The following is a 21,020-nucleotide window of genomic DNA, read 5'->3' as shown; positions in this document are numbered from 1 at the left end:
GCAACCCCATGCAGAGCTACAGGCTGGGGTCAGAGTGGCTGGAGAGCAGTCAGGCTGAGAGGGACCTGGGGGTGCTGGTCGACGGTAGACTGAACATGAGCCTGCAGTGTGCCCAGGCAGCTAAGAGGGCCAATGGCATCCTGGCCTGCATCAGGAACAGTGTGGCCAGCAGGAGCAGGGAGGTCATTCTGCCCCTCTACACTGCACTGGTTAGGCCGCACCTCGAGTACTGTGTCCAGTTCTGGGCCCCTCAGTTTAGGAAGGATGTTGACTTGCTGGAACGAGTCCAGAGAAGAGCAACAAAGTTGGTGAGGGGTTTGGAACATAAGCCCTACGAGGAGAGGCTGAGGGAGCTGGGGTTGCTTAGCCTGGAGAAGAGGAGACTCAGGGGTGACCTTATTACTCTCTACAACTACCTGAAGGGAGGTTGTAGACAGACGGATGTTGGTCTCTTCTCCCAGGCAAGCAGTACCAGAACAAGAGGACACAGTCTCAGGCTGCGCCAGGGGAGATACAGGCTGGATGTTAGAAAAAAGTTCTATACAGAAAGAGTGATTGCACATTGGAATGGGCTGCCTGGGGAGGTGGTGGAGTCACCATCACTGGAGGTTTTTAGGAGAAGACTTGACGGGGTACTTGGTGCTGTGGGTTAGTTGCTTGGGCGGAGTTGGATTGGTTGATGGGTTGGACGCGATGATCTTGAAGGTCTCTTCCAACCTGGTTTATTCTATGTATTCTATGTATTCTATGTATAGCCTGGATAAATGAAATACTATCTGAAAGTAGTGACGCTTTAAAGAAAACTTTTTATCAGTGCTGTCTAAAAGAGCAGAGCTATGTATTGCATTATTGCATGCTGTTAGTTGAATTAGTGTAGCATCATTCTTACATCTTCCTGAATCAGATTAGTTGTCCAGTAATGTCACATCTACAGGCAAATGCCAAATACATCAGAAGAGAATTTACTTTAATGGTCAAAATGACACTTCTGGACACCAGTCCTGTATTTAGGATGGTTTCTGCTTTGTACTCTTAGAGCCTTTTTGTTCATCTCATCAGCGTCTTAAGCTGGAGAGCTGCCAAGAGTCTGATGCTTCAGAGAATTATAGTAACCCATCATGGCAACAACAGTAATATGCCCCAAAAGCTGTCCTTCTGAAATAATTGTCCTACTCTTATTCTTAGTTTGTGACCTGAAATATGAGGTCACATAATTGTACGTGTTTGTATCATGCCTGTAGTCATTACATTTGTATGACTTTCTGTTTTCTTCGTTAATTTGTTCAGAGAGACATGACCATGTGGAAACAGTCTCACTCTTTCTCCAGATGGAATTCAATAGAAGTTGCTCTGCTCTGTAGTGAGCACATTGCTCAGCCAAATGTTAACCAAGACAATCCAAAATCTAGGCAGTTTCTCTCCACTTCTTCTCATTCTTTTCCCATTGATGATCTTGATTCCCAAATCTGAGTCCTTTCCTCTTACCTTAGTCCTATGGACTAGAATTCTTTGCAAGAGAAATTCATGCAACACAGAATGCTTATGAATAGTCATGTTAACATTTGACAGTGGTGGTGTGGTAGTCAGTGTGGTTCATGAAGAGATGAGCTTTACAATTCCCCAGTCCTAGGCTTGCTCTGTGTCAGAATGATGACTTAAAGTATGCCAAGATGTAGTATCCATAGGTCACTAATACATCCTCTACCTAGTTGCTCTCACCCTTCTTGTATCTGATATAACAACCATGGGATTTCCCTAAATGTTGGGGTTGCATTCTTATGCTCATTACAGGCCTTTCAGTCTCTCTCCCTGAGATACTACAGTGCTAAAGAGGTGTATCACACTCCAAACATGGTGTTTGATTTGTTTGGTTTTACTTTTTCCTTGTATTTCTTGGACATCCAGCGTACTTCTCATTAAAATCATCGCCATGCCGTTTTCCATGAGGAGTAACTGCACACTAAGGGATGTAAGTACATTGTGATAGCTTGGTCTTAGCTAACAATGCCAGCCTAAAGTATACAGCTGCTTGCTTAAGTGTGTTTATTCTAACAATCTGAATGCTCAAATATGATGAGCTATTCTCATCTGTTTGTGATTGTATGAGTGTCTAGGTATCGAGCATAAGCAGGAGCATGAAAAATTTCTGATAGATTTCTCCTTTGCTGGAGTAAGATGAATTACTCTTGGTTCAGTCATCTGAAGATACATAGCTGTATAATGTAGTGCAGAGAAAGATGGAGAAATATTTCTCAGGTGGAGAATCAAGCTAAGTGCTGCAAAGTAAGAATCCTGCTAGACAGCATGTTTCTCTCCTAGATAAGTTCTGTTTCAGTTTTTGTGCTTGAACAGAGTCATTTATAATGTATTCTCTCTCTTCTCTCTTACTCCGGCTCTCCCTCTGTCCCTGTCTCGCACACAAACACGCAGAGGAAGAATGAAAAACAAACATCTGGCCTGAGGGATCAGAGCAATGAACAACAACTTTGTGCTTTTCTGATCTTATTGCCTGCAGAAAGAACGGTGCCAGCTGTAATCCCAGGTTGACACAGCTGACATGCAGTGACAGAAGGAACTCATGCATCTGCATCAGCCTTCTCCCTGCTCTCTAAAAGGCACTGAAAAGCAAAAAGTCATTGAAATCCAATGCTGTGGGCTGAAGCAGAGCAACTGTGTGAAGAGACAGTCAGATATTAAAAAGAGCCAGTCATGCAACTCAGAGCCAGAAGTCCTCAAATCCTAGCCTTGGCTTTATAGATACCTTTCCCTGTGCTCTTGGGCAATGCTTCCACTACTCTGTGGCTCAGTTTTCCAAGCAGTAAAGTGGGGATAAAACTCCAATCTACTTTACCTCTGGGGACTTAAACAGAAAATATTCTGCAGTTCACTGAGTATGAAAACCTTTGTGGGTCAGTGAACTTACATCTTTGCTATTTATTGAGTATCTGAAGCACTCTGGAGAGTGTGAACTCCAGTGCTGGACTTGCAAAATCTTTTCTCTTCAGCTGCACAAATTCACAGTCTGCGAGAATCACTGTACATAACAGTCTGTGGTATTTTACCCTTTCACTACTTAGTATTTCCATAGCAGTTTCCAAAATTCAGATCACTTCCAAGAGAGAAATTGAATTTAAAGTTTAGAATAGGAAATGTATATTTACAGCTACTACGCGTCCCTTTTCCCAGGGGTCTGCCTTACTTCTGACACAGTGTTATTCAGTAATGATTTCTTTATTGTATGGTTGTTTCCTGTTCCTTTAGTTCATTGCCTGGTTTTGTGAAAGGCATTTGTCTTTTAAAAGGCTTACTGGGTCACTACAGGGTCTTGGAATCATCTTTTCTTTGTCCTAAGCTAACAGAAGAATAGATTTCAAGAAGAGGCAGTGATCACTGATTTGTAGCACTTGGAGATGGGAAAAACCTTTTTGCTCTCATTTATTCCATTCTGTAATGAACTGATACCCCCACCACTTTATCAAGTAAAATTTTAAATGGTTCAAGAATTTGCCTGAGGAGACTGTAGCACTGTATAATATGTAATCTTGATAGGAAGTTATTCTTAAACTTCTTTCATCAGTTTCTTACTTGCTTTTTAGTTACTTGGTGGCACTCATCCTGGAGAACTTGACCCCTCCATAAGCTTTTGCCTTTATATTATTTGTAGCTGACTATCTTTCCAATCCTGATTGGTGACATTTGACTAAATGCTTTATAGGTATTACTTTCATTAATGTTAATGACTCAGCACTCCATTCATAGGAAAGGACTATATATGCTTTCTCTATTTGTTGTATATTCAGCTCACCGTATTACCTCTCTGATAAAATGTTTCTGGTGGAACTAACGCAGCTCCCTTACTGCTAAGAGCCCTGTGAGACCTGACTGGAACCGAGTCCCGCATAAATATACTGAAGTGCCTACTGGCACCTTCTAACAAGAGTCTTGGTTTCAGTATAATGCTTGATAAACATTAAGAAAAGCCCTTCTTTTTGGTGAGTACAGTGCACTGAGCCCCAAGTGTTTCTGCAGGAATCTAGCCCTATGTCCATGCTGGCATGTCAAACCTATGCTAGCTGTCTAGGTGAGTGCTTTTGTTTGCCTGGGTGTGATAGTGAGACACTGACTCTTACAAAGCAGGTATAAGACCATAAGATTTTCTGCCTCATATTCTGCACCACACAAAATCAGTTGCTCTGTTTTCAGTCTGTTCCTGGAAGGAAAACAGATGCATTTTCATTTCTCCAATGCCTAACACAACATGAATAAACTAGATCTGGTGTTTCTCTCCCCTGACTTTGCATAATCCACAACACAGATGAAAGTCCCCCAGATAAACTGAGTTAATAGAATTTAAAGTGTCAATAAAGTCCTTTTGACTTTGGTTATTGCTGTTTATTCCCACTGAGATATATAAATCAAATCCTGACCCTTCCCAAATGAACTGAAGAACTGAGATGTGAGAAGAGTAGCTGTGGATTTTATTCTGACCTGTTTCATATCTCTTTCTGGAAAATGAGGTTTTTTTTTTCTTGTTTAAAATGGGAAGATCAATATGTAGTTTCAGTTGTTCTTTAATAGTCACTTTAGCCTTGGCTGCCTGATACAGGGCTTAATTTGGACCTGGTCACTGAAAATACAAGAATTTACACATTACGAAACATCTTGAAGATCTGGTAATATAGGCACCTAAAGTGTTTCATATCTATAAAAAGGCTGAGCTGGTAACTGCTTTCTCTGTACTCTATACTAGTTTAGTTTTCCAACATAAATCAAAAGAGAGCTAAAGCAGATTGCTTTTATCTCATGCCTGTGGCCTCAGCTTCTATAGGGCTGAAATGATTCAGTATAATCTGCTCATATAAAATAAGACTTGAATCACAGTTTTCACAAGACTTTTTTTTCTTCTTCTTCTACACACATTAAAAGTTTGATTAACCTTCTTCCACCTTTGCTACTCTGAGTTTTCATTTTGTTTGGCTCCTATTGTGATTATGTGTTAGATTATCGGGAGCAAGGAACTAATTTTCTAAGCCTTCCAAAACAGGATTGAAAGATTAATCTAAAAGAGGCTGGAATGTTACTGATCTTGCATGGAGCAGAGGGGTGAATTAGATGATTTCTTAAAGTCTTCCTTATTTATGTCACAGTGGCCCATGTTAGCTGCACCTTATGGACCGACATTTAAGCTCTAATCTCCTAGTTTACCTCTGAATCTCCCAATGATTTTGACCTGAGTAATGCTTTGCTTTGAATTAGGATTTACGGGGTTTAGGCTACAAAATATAAGCTAAAATAGAGGGTGGCAGCAGCATGAAGCTTTTGGTTGAGGCAGTTGATATTTAGAAAAAAGTCCAGTTGCCTGAGTAACTTTTGCTGTTGTAATCTTGCTTGGTAATGGTCTCTCCTATTTTTAGTTACTTATGTTACGGAAACATTATCTTTTGTCATGATGGCAGTGAGCTGAAGATAGCTGCAGTGTGAAGGTCAGCTTTTAACTCCAGTCCATGGTGTCATGAACGGAAGGAAAGGTGTGGTTCCCAGCAAATTATGTGATCAGAGGGAGTTGAACATGAAGTCAAGGGCATCCAGGACTTGGGGGAAAATGAGGATAAGAAATAAAATCACAATTCAGTAGCAAAAGATGCCGCTGTATTGAACAGTGAAGGCAGAAGGAGAAGTGTAATATCCAAGAGCTGAAGCAAAGATGAACCATATCAAGACTAGGCTTTTCTTCAGTCCCCTCAAATGAAATAAAATCCCAAATATGGATTTCTCTTCCTAAACATCTCTTGTTATCCAAGGCAAAACTGAAATTTTACAAGAATTTGTCGAGGAACACATTCTGGTAGTTTGAGAACTATTCCAGACCACCCACTATTAGTTGCATGGCTGTCCAGTTTAATTTCTGTGTAGGTGACATCCATGGCTTCAGCTTTGAACTTTTTTAAAGTGTTTTCAAAAAAAAAAAAAAAAACCTTCTGTGAGTAGAAATTTTTTTTCATGTTTTCATTTTAATGCAAAATTCCCTGTGTTATGCAACATAAACTGCAATATGGTTTTGGAGTAGTCCAACAAAATAAACAGCTACACATAAACAGACTGATTGTGATATTGTTACTCCTTCCTAGTTTATGAAAGAAGGTTCTAGTCCTACATGGATTGGGTCCAGAGGAGGGCCACAAAAACAGTCAGGGGGTTGGAGCACCTCTGCTATAAGGACAGGCTGAGGAAGCTGGGGCTGTTCAGCCTGGAGAAGAGGAGACTCCTGGGAGATCTAATAACGGCCTTCCAGTATCAGAAAGGGGGTCTACAAGAGGGATAGAGACGCTATTCATAAGGGCCTGTAGTGATAGCATGAGGGAAAATGGCTTCAGACTAGAGAAGGGCAGATTTATATTGGATGTTAGGAACAGGTTCTTTATTGGGAGGGTAGTGGAACACAAACAGGTTGCCCAGGGAGGTGGTTGGGGCTCCATCCCTGGAGGTATTCAAAGTGAGGCTCGACAGGGCTCTGGGCAGCCTGATCTAGTTGAGGATGCCCTTGCTTACTGCAAAGGGGGTTAGACTAGATGATCTTCAGAGGTCCCTTCCAACTAGATCGTTCTATGATTCTAAATACAAACTTTACTAATAGAGTTGTTTTCATTTACTAGCTGAATACAAAATGTGAACAAATGATGGTTGTACAGTATTTAGAACAAAATACATTCTTAAGGAAATACAAAAACGTGACAATTCTGTGTACTGTAATTTTTTAAGTGTAGCTGCCTAAACCAGAAGGTGGTTGAAGAGACTCGATGTGTGCCAATTGCAAACACTTCTGAAACTTGTGCCCTTTATTAGACAGTGAAAAATGATAGCTTTTCCATGATGCATGCAAGTCTCCTTTTCCAGGGCACACAGCATCAGCTCTAGAAGAGTTTTGGCTGAGTTTAAATGAGTCAATTTATATTAGCAGAGGATCTAGCTCTCAAAGGTAAACTTTTCAGTCTGTAGCAGGCTACCATGCCCTCCTCTGTACTGATGTCAATTAAGTGTATGTAAATCTTAGTGAGATTATGGGCATCCATAAAAAAAATCAAAGGAAGCTGGCATTAAAGGCTGCTGGATGAACTGAGCTATCAAACACTAACTGCTTACTAACCATTCTGTGGAAATTCCATCTCCAGTAAGGGAAAGAGAGGTCAAACCAATTCAAGCCTTAAGCACTGATATAAAAATGTTTTCTTAAATCATTAATATCACTATATTGCCTTTCATTTAATAACTGTTCATTAGATAAAATGTCTCATTCTTTTTAGGGACTTATAAGCAACGAAGAAAAAGTTGCTCTTCATAAAGCAGCCTGTGGCATTAATTTAGGACAGATGAATGTTTTCTTATGGTATCCTATTTAGCATCTTCACAGACTTGACACACATCAGGTTGGATTAATATTCTACCTTGGAAGTGAGTATTTCCATTCTGCCCAGTGCAATTTGCTGGAACCTTTCAGCTTTTCTATTTCTCACCAAAGAGGCAGTAAATCATCATGATTGGTATCTAGGCCAAGAAGAAACATTTTTCAGAGCTTCAATTGCTCTTTTACTTTCTTTGGCTTAAGAATCCACTTTGGTTTAGAAATAAGTTTAACGCAATAAAGATTGTTTGTTTTCTTAAAGAAACCATGAGTGGAAAAGCAAACATCATCCAGCACTGAAAGGTTTGGTTTTGAAAGAAAATTCTGCTTTGCCCATGAGTAAATTTAAACTATCTGCCCTGGACTGTTGTACAGTATCAAAAGCATTTCCTGTGGAAACTGCTAGTAGTGATTAGCATAAAGAAATTATTTTGACTTTTTTTTTCTCATTTTAGTTTGATCTAAATTGAAGATTTTTTAAGAGCTAAAGCTTTGAGTGAATCTCATTTATTTATAGCCCATGGAGCAGGGCTACAGAGAGCTCAGAGAGCTCCAGGAAAAAGAGAGAAGACGGGCAAATGATCATATTTAACCAGAAGGCTCTCTTTTTTATTTGGTTTTGTTTGTTAGTGTTTGTTGTTTTTTTTTTCTTCTGATTGAGGTGCAGGTTTTTATGGGGGAAAGAGGGACAGATAAACGAAAAACAGAGCACAGGAATGTCTGTGGTATTTGAAATATTTTGAATATTCAGGTCATGTAAGATTTAGGGATCCATATTGCACAATGTTGCCATTAAAATCCTTAAGGTTATAAAAGACTGGATGTCTATCAGTGTGTTGGAAATCAGGCCTATTTGATACTTAGGAGATGCAGCAGGATTTCTATCAGTTATACATATGAGTACTAAATGGAATAAAGACTTGTTTTATCCCAGTTTTCACACAAATGTCTTTGGCTATGCTTTAGAATTGTGCATGAGGAAGGAGAAAACATATGTGAAGGTACAGTTCTTTAGATGAAGCTAAGTCATTAAGCAGATCATAAGTCATATTGATATACAGGAATTTATTATGCTGATGAAGGAAAAAGGAGGAAGGTTACTTTAAATGAGCAGTTGCTCTTGGCAGTCATATTATTTAAGCAGCTAGAACCTACGGGAGGATAAATACTTAGTAAATCACAAGTAGCAAAACTAATCAACACAACTTTATTATGACAAATTATATCCTGCAGACCTGTGAGACCCACATGGATTCTGAATGCAAGAGAACTATGGGAAAATAAATTTAAATTACTCTTTTTATCCTTTGTATTCTTTCCTGAAGTACAGCCTTCAGAATCAGAGCTGGACTCAAAGAGAAAAAAGGAAAGCTCTAGATGAATTGCATAAAGGGCTTATTTGAACATGTATATAATTCAGCTCTAGAAAGGTATTGCATTGGGGTCACAAAAGGATTGTTACTGAACATTTCTGTGTATGAAGATGGGCAAGAATCCTCCTTAACTGCATCACGGCTCAGCTGTCAGAAGTCCGATGAGCTTACTTCACCTCAAACTTATGTCACTTTTTGTGCAAACCATGATGTTTCCTTTCTGAACTCTCATATCAAATGCTATGTTTATTTTCTTTAAAGCACAAGTCAATATTAATTTAATAATTGTATGAGTTCATTGATGTGTAATGACTATCCCAATCTCTTAGCAATGCAAAACTTACTGCTTGACTCTCATGTTGTAACTGGGTGTATAAGTGCACACATTCTCATGCACATGTTTTTAAAAGTCATTCTTACTAATGTCTGAAATAAAATTTTAAAACAACACAAAAAGGAACAGATTAGGTATTAATGTTGCAGTTTAAACCTATTTGAATTTTCTAATGTCCTTCAATTTTTCATAGCTTTCAAAGGTATGATTTTTTTATACATATTTTAATCTTGCTGAATATATCTACATAATAACAATAATAATAAAACTAAATTAAACCTGATTTTTCTATTTTTTTAAATCTTTAAAGATATGGTGGGGAATAGTTGTCATTTCTGGCTTTCTTGAAGGTCTAGGACTCTATTATAAGAAACCCATTTTTTCTTGTCATGTCTTCTTTCATTGTCCCACTTCATTTATAACTTGGTCTTGCTGGCCTGTTCTTGTTGGATGCCCTACTTATGAAAAACTTCAATCCACTGCATTTTTTCTTTTGTACAGTCAGGCCTCCACCCAGAGGAAGAAGCACTCCATGCCAGCCAGTAGCTGACTTGTGTTCCTATGAACACACATATATATGATTCTTTATTATGAAAAAGATCTCACTGTCTCCAGTAAAAGGTTCCTTATGTACGTACTGAACAAAGCCAGTGGAGTTTTTTGTTCCAAGTAAAGTGTGTTACAGGACTTCTCTGACCCTGTAGAAAATGTTCTTACTCATAAATACTAAGATTTCAATGCACTCGTCTAACCAGCAGTTCTTACTCAGAGCATACTCTATACGGAATAACCTCTATCTATTTCTACTGAAACTGTATCTTTCTGTATCACATGCAGCATAGATATAGTAGCACATTCTCTGTAGGTGTTCAAGTCTGAATTGGCAGAGAACTTTAGGGGTTCACAGAGAAATGTAACTCTTTAAGTCTCCTTGAAACACCTCCTGAGTGTCTTGCAGGGCTTAGTACTTCTTACACAGAGAAGAATAGGGACCCTGCAACTGACCAAAAGTATGCTAAAGGAGGTGCAGATTTTCTGTAATTGCGTTTAGAAGATGTAGCTGGTTTGGTGGAGATGAGCATGGATTAGTGTATTGAGGAAAGGTCTGTTGGATAAGCAGAATGCCTTGCTAACTGATCTTAAATAAGAAATTACTTTTCTAGTGAGCTGGATTTCCTTACTTTTGTTTCTGCTCTCTCCAGACCAGCAGATCTGATTCCCTATGCTACGAGTGTAAACATCCCCTATGTTTAGAGAAATGGGAGAACTTGCAGGAAGGAGACCTATCCTATAGTTTAAAAAACTGGGAAAACAACTGGCCTGCATTACCCCAGCCTAAATTAGTCATCAGTTTGGTTTTGTTGTTTATATTAGCTCAGCTGCTCTTTATCAGTGCTTTTTTCCCCCCTTAAATCATGCACTTAACATGATGCAAATTTTACATTTATGAATCTATATTCATAGAAGCAGAGAACTGACTGTTGGTGCTGATAAGAATTATGAGAGCTGAGAATGTACTTGAAGGTAACTTAAGGTCTGTGAGTGACTTGAAGCCACTATGCTTGATTGTTTAATATTATTTGATATATTACTGTTAGAGTATTTTTCCAATATTTTCTCTTTTCCTTCTACTTTATCTGAGTAACCAATTGTATGTGGCAGGCATCTGAGGTGGACCAGAGAAACTGGTTACATCAGTGTGTGCCAGCTAATGAGGAATAACACTTTCCCACAATGGATCTGTTACAGGGAAACAAAAAAGTAGTTGATATTCCAGTAAGGTGATAAGGAATCAGGCTAACAAAGCTGCTCTTCAATGTTTTTGGCTCTTGCCCTATGTGAGCAGCAAGGCTCCTAAGTGTTTGCCATTATAGTTGGAGTTATTAACCCAAACCCAAGTTTCTGTTTTCCTTACAACTGAACTTGAGGAGATGATTTTTTAAAATACCCTTTAAGATTAGCTCCATGCTTTGTTTCATGGAAATCCTTGTGGTATTATAGCTGGTGTGTTGCTATAGTGCCCTTTCACCTGTTCCAAAAAGTGAGCAGTAAGATGATGCTGGAGAGCATAGCTGTGTCAGCAGGTACATCATACAGACTGGCAACATTTCTGAGCAAGTTACACAGTAAGGATTGTAGAACACACATGAGACTTACCATTCATATTGCTAGAGGATTTTCCCCCTTCCATGTGTTTTTACATTGAAAAAAATCCAGCATCTGTTTTGTTCAAATAAAATATGAAGCCACATTGCATCATCTAAATGTGGGATTTTAAAAGCAGCACTGTCGACTTTGCAGAGTAGTTGCTGAGTCTTGGACTGCCATTTATTCAAAGCATATGGTAGAGTACTACTGGTCTACCGAACTGCTGTTCATAGTAGCATTACTTCAGTAAGCTGGAGGCTTCCTCTAGTTTTCCACAGCATTATAATGAAGTTTGTAAAAGGTGCACTCTTTTCATGCCTAAGTGGGGAGTTCTTATAAAAATAATACATGAAGTAAAAATTAGAATGAGTCACAAAGTGACTGTAGCTGATGATAAATGATAAAGCGGAGTGAGGACATTTGTTTACTGTCACTCCTAGCACTGTCGAACTGACCTGCTCCTTTCTGCTAGAGGTTGGCCCAACCTATTCGGTGTAGAATTTTTCAGTAGCCAGGGAATTTGAACAACTACTTTTCATGAAGCCTCTTACTCTCTGTACTACGCAAGTGATAAGGCTTGTCCTCCAAAACACACTTTACTGGATAATTCAATTATCCATCAGAATGGAACAATAGAACTCCACTTGCCAGAATTTGCATCTTGCATAATTATTTCGGCTTTCATTTAAATTAGTTTCTAGTCTTCTGTTTTCTTCTGGCAACAGGCCCAAGTTACCAACGTAACTGGACACAAGCTTTCACATATCCTTAATTAACAGCTCTTCCTCTTTTTAAATTTTGCTCCCCTTTTTCTCTATCTTCACACTCCTAGGTTTTTTTTTTTCCTATTTTGGTTTTCAATACATCTATTGCATCTTTTCAGCATTGGTTTCTTCTAGTTTCTTCCTTTCATTTTTTTTTCCTGTTGGCTGGGTTTCTAGTCCTAACGTGTCTTTTGACTACCACAGGAATATTGGTCAAAGTATTACTGTGTGTTTGGGTGACTGACATATTGTACTGCGTCCTTGTGCAATCAGATATAGAGTCTGATCACGCCATGGAGTTCGCTCAAGTTCTCATGTCCTAGACAAATTGCATACCCCTTCTAACCAATCTGGATAAACAAATACTCTGAGGAGAATCCAAGATATATTTTTCACAGGATTTAATTTCTTTGACCTTCCAGAACCTCAGGCAATTGGATGTATAACTATTCTCCACTTTAATAAAGACAAATATCTCTGTTTTCAAATATATATATGTACACACACACTTGCTTATTTATATCTAGCTAAATAAGGTCATAAAAAAACCAAAAGATCTAGGATGTTTTAACTATTTCATTGACTTTTCAGATTGTTTTTAAGCTGTTTTTTAAACTTTAAAGGCAACACTGATAGTGAACGGTTCCAAATGGTAAAACAGAAAATCCCCTTCAAATATAACCGGCCTGTAGAGGAGTGGCTGCAGGAAAAAGGTAACAGTCATTAAAACTTTCATTTTAAACCCATTTGATTCTAAACCCTCATTTTTAAAGCCTGCAAATAAATGTTTCTTAAATGATAATCGCCTGCTGCATAAATGACTGTTTTAATTTTCATTATAATTTGTGTCAGCTTCCACCTGCCATATGTTGATAAATCATGCTATAATACATTGCTATTAAAATGCAGTTAAAGGGACAAAATTCTAAGCTTGCTATCATAGTAATGACAAACAAACAAGCAAAAATCAGGATATATTTTCTAAGCAGCATAAAGCGAAGCAGAGTGAAAAACAACAACATGTATTATGGCAATTTAACCACTGCATGACTTTCCTATTTTTATTTGGTTTTTAAACTGCATTTATACCATTATTATCAAAGTTTTCTTTAAAAAGTTTCAAACCTGCTAGTTAAACCACTTCCTCTAAGTTTCTGTTTTTCCCATGACTCTGATTAGCCACGATGGTTATGTATTTCCTAATTGTATTAAGATTAAACTACTTTAAAAAATGTTGTAAAGAAAACATTTTTTAACATTTTCATTTAAACTACAGTGAGGGAGACAGAGAAGGATGATTGTTCTGTCGTTTTAATGCTGTGTCTGGAGTACACTTTGAACACTCAAATGATACACTTGTCTAAGTTATGAGTCAAATTCTTCCCTAACTCAATCTCAGGCAGTGCTACGCTACTTTGTGGTTTTGCCTGGCATAATTGGCCTTAAGTCAGTAAAAGACTAGTTAGCATGCATAACTCCAGCCTTCTTAAGTGTGATTTCTCCATACACTCTGTAGCCTATTGAAATGAGGCTTGTGTCAGAAACAGTACTGTTTTTTTCATCAGGAATTTGGAGAGGGGGGAAAAAGATCTTGGATGCAGAGCCCCTTCCAAAGCCTTTTGAAAGCAGCAGAATAATTCTTAGCTGATTTCAGCAGGATTTGGACTGGGCTTTCAGTAATACAATGGAGCTTAAGTCAGGCAGATCTTCCTCTGTACTAAATGTGGTATTTATTTACCAAAAGAAAAAAAAAAATCATTATTATTAATTCCTTTCCTTGAAGTCCAGGAAAAAAAAGAAAAAGCAGAACACAATCTTCTCTTGTTTCCTCATAAGAAAATACTGCTGATAAAGGAGGGTGACCTCTGAACTCAGGTCTTGCATTTTCTGTGTTTAGACTACTGTTATTAACAAATTATCCGAGAAGGGAAAAAACAATGTTTTGTAGGATTGGAAAAATATAACTTGTGTTGTGTTTCAAACGTCCATTCTCAGCCGAATTAACAAATTGATTTCATCGCTATGAAATAAGTTAAGGTCATGAAGGATGTGGCTAGCTGCAGTCAAAATATTTTTATGTGACGAGCCTGTCCTGCAAAGTGCTGTGCACACTCAGTTCCCGTTGACTTTAAGGAGAGCTGACACTGTTGCCCACTTTTCAGGCTACAAGGGCATAATGTTTGTAACTAAAGCTAAAGTATTTGTGAAAGGAAAACAAAAATATTTGTCTGCAGAAAACAAATACTTTGTTTTACCACCAAGTTTTTCTGCAGAAGTTAATTCAGCTAAATTGTAAATCAATTTTAAGATAGATGTATACAGAAAATGCTTATTGAGTCTCAGTAGGTTGCCATTTTAATTTACAAGACCAAACTAAAATAAATAAATAAAGTTTAACACTAAAAAGAGGATAACTTTGGTAAGTTTGAATTGCTAAAGTCCCTTTAACACTTAAGACAACAATTGCCTCAATTTTGTTAAAAAAAAGATGCATGTTTAATTCCTTGATGCAATTCATGTGCTTGAGAAACCCATCTTGATTTTCATTTTTGGCTTTATTTTTGGGTTTTGCTTTTCTTTTATTTTTGTTTGTTTGTTTTCCAACAAATCTTTTCTTTTATGTCACTGCTTCTCCAAGTCTGAGCTTCTAAGCATGCCAAGGCACTTTCATTTGTAAGCCATCCTGAAGTTTTGAACTGAAGTCTACCTTTTGTGGATATTGATGCTTTGTTAAAAGACAATCACGCATGCAGTAGGGTCTAAAAGGGACAGTATCTAGCATTCAGACACTCTCAAAGCATGGGATCTTTTAGGCTAGAAGAGTAGAGCCATGTTTTTACTACAGTGAAGGGAAATTCAGTCTTCATACTTCATGTTAGGAAGTGACGTTGTGCAGTGTAACACTTGAGACAATATAGCTTTGTTCCTTCATTCCAAAGTGGATAGATAGGATACACACTTTCAGCAGCTTAGCTACCACTCAGGAAAAAGAAAACAAAAAGCAGAAGAAGAAGAAGAAGAAGAAGAATTTACACAGCTGATCACCAACACCCTCCTATCCATCCAACAATTAATGTAACATGGAAATCTTCTGTCCAAAGACGTTATAAAGGTGATGAGTGAAAGGTAGCTTGCTGTCAAAATGGAACAAGATGAAGAGATGGATGAAGGAATAGGTAGATTCATCAGAGACAGTGTATAGAATAATTATTTTGCCCACATAAGTTCTTGGCTTGAGTGTGGTAAGATGAAACACTTTTTTGAATGCCATAGATTTGGTCTTCCTTTGGTACTACTCTTATGTTGCTCATAATAATGAAATAGTTCATTCTTGGAAAACAAATATAACACAACATCATTCAGAAGTGGCATCATTACTGGTTTGGGGAGTGTGTTAAATTTTATAAATGGTTTTAAAATATTGTTAAGATGAACCAATGTCTACAGTTGTATGACAAATATGCAAAACACCAAACACTATTAACTTCACTGGGATTATATATGTGAATAACAAAAGAAATATTAGTCCTATGTTGTTCAACTTAAGTAGCCATTAAAACCAGCAGATTTCCTTAGCAGAATGCATGATGTCTGGTAAAGCACAGTTGTTGTCTGGTCTGCAATTGGGTGAGCTAATTAAGACCTCGAAGCAGCTCATGGAAATGACTGATCCTGGAAGGCTTAATTCTTCAGATCTCTCATACTTACGTGTGAAGTCTTGTTGACATAAGTGATTGTACTTTTGAAGCAAGACCTATCTATTAGTGTGAATTAGGATTTTCAGAATGAGACCCAAAATCTCTCCTAGTGTCCCAGAAAAGTTTAACTTCACAAAGTTTTCTCTATGATATGTTTAATTGGTATTCAGTTTTCCAAATTAAGACGTCAATGAGAGAGCAAACAAAGAAACCAGAGCTTAGAATATTTGCAAAGCATCTCAGAAACTTAAAATAAACTCATAATTTTTCTCTCCTACAACACTAAAATAGCAGTAGGAAGAGTTCTTTGTGGAAAAGGACTCTAAATCTGCAACCTAGCAGAATTTACTAGCCTAAGCAGTTCCTCAATATAATTTAGTGACCAAATAAATTTTACTTAGTGGAAGCAAGGGATTCAGAATCATATCATCGAAAGCATAATTAGGAGATAGTGGCAGAATAAAGTGTATATTCTTTCAGCAGTTTTCTCTCATTCCATATGCATTTACCTGTTGTCTTTATTCATGCACATGTATACCATCATGGAGCGAAGGACAAGGAATGACAGACTCCAAGTGATTGTTCTTTTAGCAAACGGTTCTAGTACCATTGCTGTCCCCAGCACTAACTATATGGTGCAGTGCATGAATTCTGGACCGGAAGACCACTTAGGAAACAAATGAGACCCCAAAGCACACTGTCAGAGTTCCTTTTAAACTCAAGTGGAGTCACCTCCTTGGTGAATAGGTGTGCAGGTGAAGACCTAAAACCAGACACATCATCTTTTTTTTCAGCCTTAATATACTAGCTCCTCATTCTTAAAAGTAAAGCAAGAGATATGGCAGTCATGCTATGATCTTGAGTTAGAATAGATGACATCCTAAAGAGAGTTCTAATCCTCCAATAAAAGTGTCCATCCTGGACTGGGGGGCTCTGCTAGGTGGAACAGCAAAGGTTCTCCTTCCTCATCATCACTCACCCATTTTCACCTTTGTAAAGGATGACAAAAGAGACAGTATTGATTAAAGGGAGAAAAGAATGGAAATTGAAAGCTTTGAATGCTCAGTATCTTCCTTCTATTATCAGGGATAACATTTCAAGGTTAGTGAAATAGCGCCACGTTCTTTATTCATCTCACCTCTACCTTTTGGCAGTCTATCATGAGTGAGGTGGGAAGGAAGGAAAAATAGCAATTGAAACGTCTAGGTATGTAGGGACAGGGACAGTATGGAAAGAAATATAGTGCTGGAAGGAGAGAACATGTAAGCAGAAGGGAAAATTATGTAGCAAAGCACTGACAGCATATATATTAAAAAGTCTAAAGCACAGCAGGACAGAGAAGAAAAAGCAAACTCTGAGGACATTGTGTCTGTCTAGAGTTTGGCCTTCTGCAGTGTATAGCACCATTTCCTCTAGCTCAGACAGGAGCTGAATATTTTTGACATATATTGTTATTGGATCCTATTTTTCTCGTAGACAACAGGAAAGGTTCTGTTTTTATAAGCTGAGGATGTTTGGCTTCAGTGCATGTTTATTATGTTTTAATAGACATATGTTGCCTCTGGTAAGTTTAAAACCTCCTCAGATGCAGACTATGGCATCAGATGTTTCAACACTTTCCAGGGGAAGGATACCCTTCATTTTTTATTTCTCATTTCTTCATCAATGCAGTTACTCCACCGTGATCAAGTCCTAGTGTTTCATTTACAAATCTGTGGGTGTGAAGCACAGGGCATGTGCAGCCCACCTCCACGTGTCTATATGTTACACCTCTCCATACACTTTTGCTTAGTTAGCTAGAGCCCTCTTTGGGGTTAGGAACTCCTTTCAGATGCATTTCTTCTCTTGTCCCCATTCTCTTCCCCATGGTCCATCCTGTCACCATAAGATGATGCAACACCGCATCACCACTTGACTTCGAGACCCGCCACGACGACCACCAAAATTGGTGAGCTCCCCCTTGCATTTTGATGTACTCTAATCACTGTCTTTGAAGGAATGAGCAAGTGAGTTATAGGCTGCGCTTTGCTATATGGTGGCATTTTGCACCTCTCATCAGGGCTGACTAGAGAGGGGAAGTGGTGAGTAAGAACTGGGGACTGGGAGTGGGTTGGGGTCATGTGTTGCAAACTTCACAAAAATGGGAAAACACAGTACATATCTGAATGATGATTGACTTGATACTGCATTGATACCACTTCTGAGCTCTGTCCAGTCTGGTTGTCTGTTAATTCAGCAGATTCCAGGTGGCATGCCCCTAGTCTTCTGAGGAAGAGTGAAATTGTAGGCCCTCCCTTTGCACTTCATGAAACAATTTATTTCTTAGCATAGTCATCCTAGCCTGGGACATAAGCAGTACTAATAGAGTATCCCAGGCTGAATGTGATTATAAGTGTCCTGCAAAACTAGGCAAATTGCCAATTGTTGCTAGATTTATATTTAATAGATATATTTTTCCTTACACTTTATATTAGAAGACACAAGGTGTGACTTTGAGTAGACCATTTAACCTGCCTACATTTGAATTTCACTGTCTGTAAGATGGGAGCCAAATGCAAGGCATTATGGGGTTAGACCATCTAAAGCACTATGTTACCCTCTCTATTTCAAAAACTTTGCTCTTTCAGAGACATCACAAGTGTTTCTTGGCTTTAAATTTCTGAGCTTTCACAACACCAAGATTACAGGTGGAAGAACATGACTGATCCTGTCTTAAGACTCCTACACAGTCTCTATCTCACTATCTTTTTTTCTGATGTCTTACTCTCCTTAAAAATCTTTGCATTACTAAAAGGGACTTTTTGAGTTAATTCCATCCTTTGACCACTCAAAACAAAAGGACTATTTATGGGCTACAGCTTAACAGGTACTGCAGTCTGAATTGATAGTGGAAACAGCCACATACTGAAGTTTTATTTGTAGTTTTAAATGGATCCAGCTCTGAAAGAGTGGGCTCAGATTTCTGAGTCCAAGTTCCTCCAGAGTTTTGATGCGTGAGTGAATGCCGAAGTATGAGGTTCAGTTGTAGCTGTCCATGCTTTCAGACTAGTCTTCCTTGTTAATGAGTTTTAGGCAGTACATTTCCATACTGTGTTTCTAAAGTTACCATAAACACTACCAAGAATGAATCTACTTCTTTGTTGTCTGTCATTTCTGGCCAGGACTCAATGTAAGGTTCAAAGTGGAGAAAATACCTGGTAATAATGTTATTCACCTCCCCCCCCCCCTTCACTAGGACGGCAGTTAACGATCTTCAACACCCAGGCGCAAATAGCCATAGGAGGGAAGGACAGAGGGCGTCTCTTCCAAGGCCAGCTCTCCGGTCTCTACTACAATGGCTTGAAAGTGCTGAACATGGCAGCAGAGAACAACCCCAACATTAAAATCAATGGAAGTGTTCGACTGGTTGGGGAAGTCCCTTCCATCTTGGGAACAACACCCACAACCTCTGTGCCACCAGAAATGTCTACTACAGTCATGGAAACCACAACTACGATGGCCACCACTACAACCCGAAAAAATCGTTCACCGCCCAGCATCCAGGTGAGTCGATTGGTCTTCCACATTTCCTTGGGTTCTTGGTTAGTCTTTTGGTTTACTAATCACTTGTAAGTTCACAGGAGCCAGGTTCTCTGAGTCTCACTCCATGAAACTGTTAATTTAATACTGTTGTGTAGGGTACATCACCACAAAATAGCCTGCCGCGTTGGCGAACAAAAAGCTGGATTAGTTATTATGGTACATGTACATGATAAAGGGGACAGATTTTGGTCCTGTGCTAAGTGCAATCTTGTTTATGTAAGTAGGACTGCCGAAATATGAACAAGAACATGATTTTAACTATGTTTCCAGAGGTCTGTATATATGAGGAAATGTATTTCTAAGAGAGTTACAAAGCTTAATGGGGGGGTGGGTGTCTGGTTATTTATTATTATGACAGTGTGTACTGCTGCAACAGTGAAGTTCATAATAGGGAGAAAAGCAACAGAGCATTTCTTCCAGGCAGAAACATTTTTTCATTTTCCTCCTATAACCTTCCTGTAGAAAATTTTAAAGGCATGCTATCAAGATCAGTTTCTTGAAAAACGGTAGATCTTCCAAAATAGAGCAGTTCCGGCATCTTTGGCAAAAAGCCTCAAACACTGCTACCAAAAAAGAAAAAGTATTGCAGATGTTCTGTCTTAATTATGCTTAATGTTGTGGGCTTAGTCCTAAAAATGCAGTGGTTTTTGAACCACTTGTGTGGCAGGCAGTATATGGTACTGATTAGAAATAAACTCCTTAAATTTGCTCTCATTTCTGTGCTGAGAAAAGAATCATGCAAATGTGACCCAACTTAGCAAAGGATCAGAGTTTGAAAGTTATTTATTTCAATTAGGTACTATCATCTTATCAACTAGGATGAAACAGTTGTTTAAAAATCATTATTTATATCAGAGTCTCATCCTATGGAAATCTACATGCTTTTGTTGATGCCAGCATATACTGGCTGAGACACTAATGAGTTATTATTGATCAGAGTATGCCTTTATTAAACCTCCTGAGAAAGGTGTGTTGTCATCTAGGTAGAGAAAAAAAATTAAACTATTCCATCTGCCTCCTTAGAGGACAGACATTAATGAAATCAAGGACTCTGAAATCTTTAATCACACAAGTTGCACACTTGCTTTCTGATTGCTAATCAGGTCTAATCGGTAATTGATTGTGTTTGTGTATATATGGCCGTTCTCTTTATTTGTTGTCTAGTCCTGGTCACTTATGATAAGAAAACACATCTGGAGTATTGTTTTCTGAGGTTCTCAGTACATAAGAGAGATGGAGCTACTGCAAAGACTCCAGCGAAGGGCCTCTAAGATGGTTAAGAAACTACAATATGATTCATATGAGAAAAAGATGAGAGAGATGGAACTGTTCAGCCTAGAGAAGAAAAGGCTCAGGGGGGATCTTATCAATGTGTACAAATACCTGAACAGAGTGTGTAAAGACAACAGGTCTCCAGGGAGAACTTATAACTACATTTTAATGTCTAAAGGAGAGCTACAGGAAGGCTGGAAAGGACTGTTAAGAAGGGGTTGTATAAATAGGATGAGGGGTAATGATTTTAAACTGGAGCAGGGTGGATTAGACGTAAGGGGGAAGTTCTTTATGATTAGAGTGGTAAAATACTAGAACAGGTTGCCCAGGGATGTGGTTGAGGCCCCATCCCTAGAGATAATCAAGATTAGACTTGATGTTGTCCTGGGCAGCCTGATCTAGTTAGAGGTGTCCCCACTCACTGCAGGGAAGTTAAATGAGATCACCTTT

The 21,020-nt window shown here is 38.5% G+C and overlaps 1 protein-coding gene across 38 annotated transcripts in view; it reads left to right on the top strand.

Annotated features, from left to right (window-relative positions):
* Window positions 1–21,020, top strand: part of NRXN3 (neurexin 3) — a 1,013,077-nt gene that overhangs the window by 889,130 nt on the left and 102,927 nt on the right. For 15 of the 38 annotated variants that reach the window (XM_054161954.1, XM_054161953.1, XM_054161951.1 and 12 more), the window contains 3 exons: window positions 12,642–12,731; window positions 17,605–17,664; window positions 18,952–19,259. In XM_054161954.1, coding sequence (XP_054017929.1) covers window positions 12,642–12,731; window positions 17,605–17,664; window positions 18,952–19,259 — 458 coding nt within the window. The remainder of the gene's footprint in view (window positions 1–12,641; window positions 12,732–17,604; window positions 17,665–18,951; window positions 19,260–21,020) is intronic. The other 23 variants (XM_054161979.1, XM_054161978.1, XM_054161962.1 and 20 more) reach the window with 2 other exon arrangements.

Source organism: Dryobates pubescens, chromosome 5, assembly GCF_014839835.1.
Source record: "Dryobates pubescens isolate bDryPub1 chromosome 5, bDryPub1.pri, whole genome shotgun sequence".
Classification (NCBI taxonomy): Eukaryota; Metazoa; Chordata; class Aves; order Piciformes; family Picidae; genus Dryobates; species Dryobates pubescens.
The sequence above is the reverse complement of the archived record's forward strand: the minus strand, read 5'-3'. Positions and strand labels throughout refer to the sequence as shown.